Here is a 4,224-nt window from a genome sequence, read left to right on the forward strand (position 1 = left end):
TCCCTGTCCACTTTCCGTCATCTCTCTCTCTTCACCCCTTCCCTTTCACTCTCTCTCCTTCCTCTCCCCTCTGTTCCCTTTCTCTCTCCTCTCTCGCTCTGCCCATTCTCTCTCTCTCTTCTGTCATCTATCTCCCCTCTCACCCCTCTCTTTTCCTCCCTCTCTGCCTACATTTCAATCAGTTTTGAAGCCAACTATTGTTACACTTATCTGTGATGGGAGAAACCTGCTCATTTCTGGGTGGCTGCTGTTTAACGCCTAGTTCCATCATTTCAATAGAGCACTTTCACAAATGCTGGGAATACTGGGATAGCATGTTCTCGATCCCTCGCGTGTTATTGACTCAACAGTCATGAGAGGTAACACTCAATTCTCCAATGCAATTCACTCCCTCCCTCAGCCCTGACCCTCCGACAGTGCCCGCTCCCTCAGCCCTGACCCTCCGACAGTGCAGCACTCCCTCAGCACTGACCCCCTGACAGTGGGGCAGGTTATTGGTCCCAAGTGCATGGGGCTTTGTCTGAAAGGCAGACAGTTGCCCCATTGGTGGGGGGGGGGTATGGGAGATGGCAGGGGGCAGGGTTCTGTCCACCGTGGGTCAACTGGCACTGACAGGGTGTGACCAGGAGCCATGGGTAACATCTCTGCCTGGCATCTCGGTGAAATCCAGCCAACCCCTTACACCCCGGCACACCCTACCTCCAGGTCACTGTCATCTGTAGGTGAGGTTGTGCTGGCCTCCGGATTATTGACCTTGTCCAGAAGTTCAATCCCTTGGATCCGGCTCAGAGCCTGGTTGGCGAATGGGTGCTGCCAAGGAAAACACATCAAGTGGCCCAGAAGCTGGTTATTCCTTTGGAAGACGTGGTGGGGGTAATCGTCTAGAATTCCCCAGAGTAGAGGGGTTGAGTGGTCCCTGTGTGACCGCCACTGACTCCCCCTCCACCCCCCCCCCCCCCCGCCTCTGGGAGCTGTTTCTCCCTCATCGACCGATCCAAAAGCCCCTTCCTGATCCAAATGCATGCATTCAATCTCCTCTCCCCACATCCTCAAACCCTCCCTGCTCCAAGGGGAATGATCCCACAGCATCTCTAGTCTGTCTCCACATTCCCTGAGGACCATCATCCCTGGTCCCTTCCCAGTAAACTTCGCTCCCCACCCTCCCCCAGGGTCTTGAGGTATTTGGATTGGTGGGATATGGACATAGTCATGAATGTGATGCTGGAAAAGCATAGCAGGTCAGGCAGCATCTGAGGAGCAGGAGAATCGACAATACATGGAAAAGCCCTTCATTGGGAATGAGGCTCGTGGGTTGGGGGTTGAGAGATAAGTGGGAGGGGGGGTGTGGGGTTGGAGGGAGGTAGCTGGGAAAGCGATAGATGGATGAAGGTGAGGGAGAAGGTGATAGGTCAGAGGGGGCAGTGATGGACGGGTCAGGAGGGTGGTGCCGAATTGGAGTTTGTGACTGGGATAATGCTGGGGGAGGGGAAATGAGGAAGCTGTTGAAATCCACATTTATCCCATGTGGCTGCAGGGTCCCAAGGCAGAATATGAGGCGTTCCTCATCCAGGTGTCGGGTGGTAATGGTTTGGCGGTGGAGGAGGCCCAGGACCTGCACGTCCTTGACAGAGTGGGAGGGGGAGGGGGAGTGTTCAGCCACGGGGCAGTGGGGTTGGTGGGTGCAGGTGTCCCAGGGATATGAACGTAATGGGGTTTGAGATACTCTATCCCGACCCAACCATTTGGGATAGGGATGGGAAGTCCCACTCCCTGGAGCATGTAAGATCTGGAGCCCACATCGCCCCCTTGTGACCTCCTCCAATGTCTTCAGTCAGACACCTTAACTCCACACTGTTTGCCATTCTTCAAAGCGACCTTGCGCTGACAGTTATCCCAGATTCCCATTACCTGGAGCAGTTTCTCCGCTGTCGGCCTCTTCTTGGGATTCTTTCTCAGGCTCATCTTGATGAAACTGTGACACTCCGAGGACCTGAGGGCAGGAGGAGGAGGTGAGAGTGGGAGCGCTAACAACGTCCTTCCCCTGGTTCGGGAGGTGCGCAGTGCTGGGGGTGTGGGGGATAGTTCAGGGTTCAAATCCCCACCAGCTAGTGGTTTAGATGGCAACATGGAGCTACCCTTGTTATAAAGTTGAAGGCCTATTCACGCTAACCTGCACATCCCTGGGCACTATGGGACAATTTCCCATGGCCAATCCACCCTAACTTGCACATCCCTGGGCACTATGGGACACTTTCCCACGGCCAATCCACCCTAACCTGCACATCCCTGGGCACTGTGCGACAATTTCCCATGGCCTATTCACCCTAACCTGTACATCCCTGGGCACTATGGGACAATTTCCCATGGCCAATCCACCCGAACCTGCACCTCCCTGGGCACTATGGGACAATTTCCCATGGCCAATCCACCCTAACCTGCACATTCCTGGGCACTAATTTCCCACGGCCAATCCACCCTAACCTGCACATCTTTGGACTGTGGGAGGAAACTGGAGCACCCGGACGAAACCCACACAGACACAGGGAGAATGTGCAAACTCCACACAGACAGTCGCCCCGAGGGTGGGATCGAATCCGGGTCCCTGGCGCTGGGAAGCAACAGCACTAGCCACTGAGCCACCGTGCTGCCTATAAATAGATACTTTGAAATAAATACCTGAGTTGGTTGCTGTTTTGACAACAATTCAAATTTAACTAATCAGTTGAAATTATGTCCCAGGGTACTGAAACCCAATCGTGTTTGAATTTATTGTTTTGCTGACATCAAACCAATGACATGATCCAATGTTGGGGATATAAGAAAAAGCAGGCAAAAATCAGACAGAGCAACTGCCATCGAGAGCCACGAAATTAGGAAATGCTCTTCATAAAAATGTACCTTTTCATATGAAATATAATCACAGTAAAAAGAAAGAAGATGGCCCAGAGAGATCTTTAGTTGGAGGAAGGCAGACAGCAAAGACAACAGTGGCTGTATGGGTTTGAAATTAAATTGATGTAATTTTACTAAGTGTTTTATTGGAACGGCATATTGTTATAGAGTTGGAGGCAGATCATTAGCCGAAAGGGGGATCTAGAGTTGTGAATTGTTGTTGTTTAATGTTCACTTTAGAGTTAAGTAATAAATGAGTGTTATTTTCTTTAAATAATGGACTTTGGGGAGTCACTCCTACTTTAACAGATGACGAGGCGAGGTGAGTTTTTCTGGATGTTTGGTTTAATTAACAGAAGGGTTCACTGAAGGAGCTCTATCATTCTTCTTTCGACTCTACATCGATGTGTGACTCCAGCGCCTCTCAACTAGCCCACCCGCCACTCCACTGATGTAGCTGAGTCTGAACTTACTCCCTTCCCCCTCCCCGCCTCGTTGGTTATATCGAAATCATGACCTCCACCCCCACTCCCCCAGACCCTATTCAAGGGGTAACAAGGTGGGGCACGCACTGGGTGCCCACAATAAATGCCAACCTTTTTCCAGTGAGACCCACATCCCTATACAATTCCTTTCAGAATAGAGGATGGAGAGACCCGACTTGTGGGCTGTGGTGGGCTTCACTTCCTGACCCTTGCCATCCCTGCCACCCACCATCGCCCCCCCACCTCCCAACAGTTGGTGAGGTGCTCTTACCATTTTAACTTATCTTTCAGTTTTGGGGGTTGGAAATTACTCTTCGACATTAACATCAATGCCCTAGGAGAACAGAAGGAGAAGGAGACACATTTTAGACTCTCTGATGGATTCACGCATGCCCACTGACCGTGGGAAGTAACTGAAAAAAAAGTTCATTCACACGTGCATGCCAGTCACTGACATGGTTTGGGATGAGTTGAGCTGAAGTTTGGTTGGAATGGGTTGTGACTTGGGTCAAGTTGGATTTTAGTCGCATTGAGTTGGGTTAGGTTGGTTTGAGTTGAGTTGACTTGGGTTAGATAGTATTGGGTTGCACTGGATTGTGATAGAGTTGGGTTTAGCTGGTTGAGGTGGGCTTGGATTTTGTTGAATTGTGTTGTGAAGATGTTGAGTTCCAGTTCAGCTCATTTGTGTTGAATTTCATTGTCCTGGGTTGAACTGGATCAGACTGAGTTAGATTAGAATGGGTTGGGTTAGGTGGAGTTAGATTAGAATGGGTTGGGTCAGGTTGAGTTCAATTGAGATGGGTTGGGTCAGATTGAAGATGGGTTGGGTCGGGTTGAGTTAGATTGG

At 50.7% G+C, this 4,224-nt stretch overlaps 1 protein-coding gene across 1 annotated transcript in view; it reads right to left on the minus strand.

Moving 5' to 3' along the window:
* The window catches only part of LOC122544023 (mitogen-activated protein kinase kinase kinase kinase 3-like), an 11,835-nt gene that overhangs the window by 1,095 nt on the left and 6,516 nt on the right, over nt 1-4,224 (minus strand). The window contains exons 4-6 of the mRNA XM_043683037.1: nt 3,649-3,711; nt 1,909-1,990; nt 700-810 (exon numbers count right to left, since the gene is read on the minus strand). Of these exons, the coding sequence (XP_043538972.1) occupies nt 700-810; nt 1,909-1,990; nt 3,649-3,711 (256 nt within the window). The remainder of the gene's footprint in view (nt 1-699; nt 811-1,908; nt 1,991-3,648; nt 3,712-4,224) is intronic.

Source organism: Chiloscyllium plagiosum, chromosome 45, assembly GCF_004010195.1.
Source record: "Chiloscyllium plagiosum isolate BGI_BamShark_2017 chromosome 45, ASM401019v2, whole genome shotgun sequence".
Taxonomy (NCBI): domain Eukaryota; kingdom Metazoa; phylum Chordata; class Chondrichthyes; order Orectolobiformes; family Hemiscylliidae; genus Chiloscyllium; species Chiloscyllium plagiosum.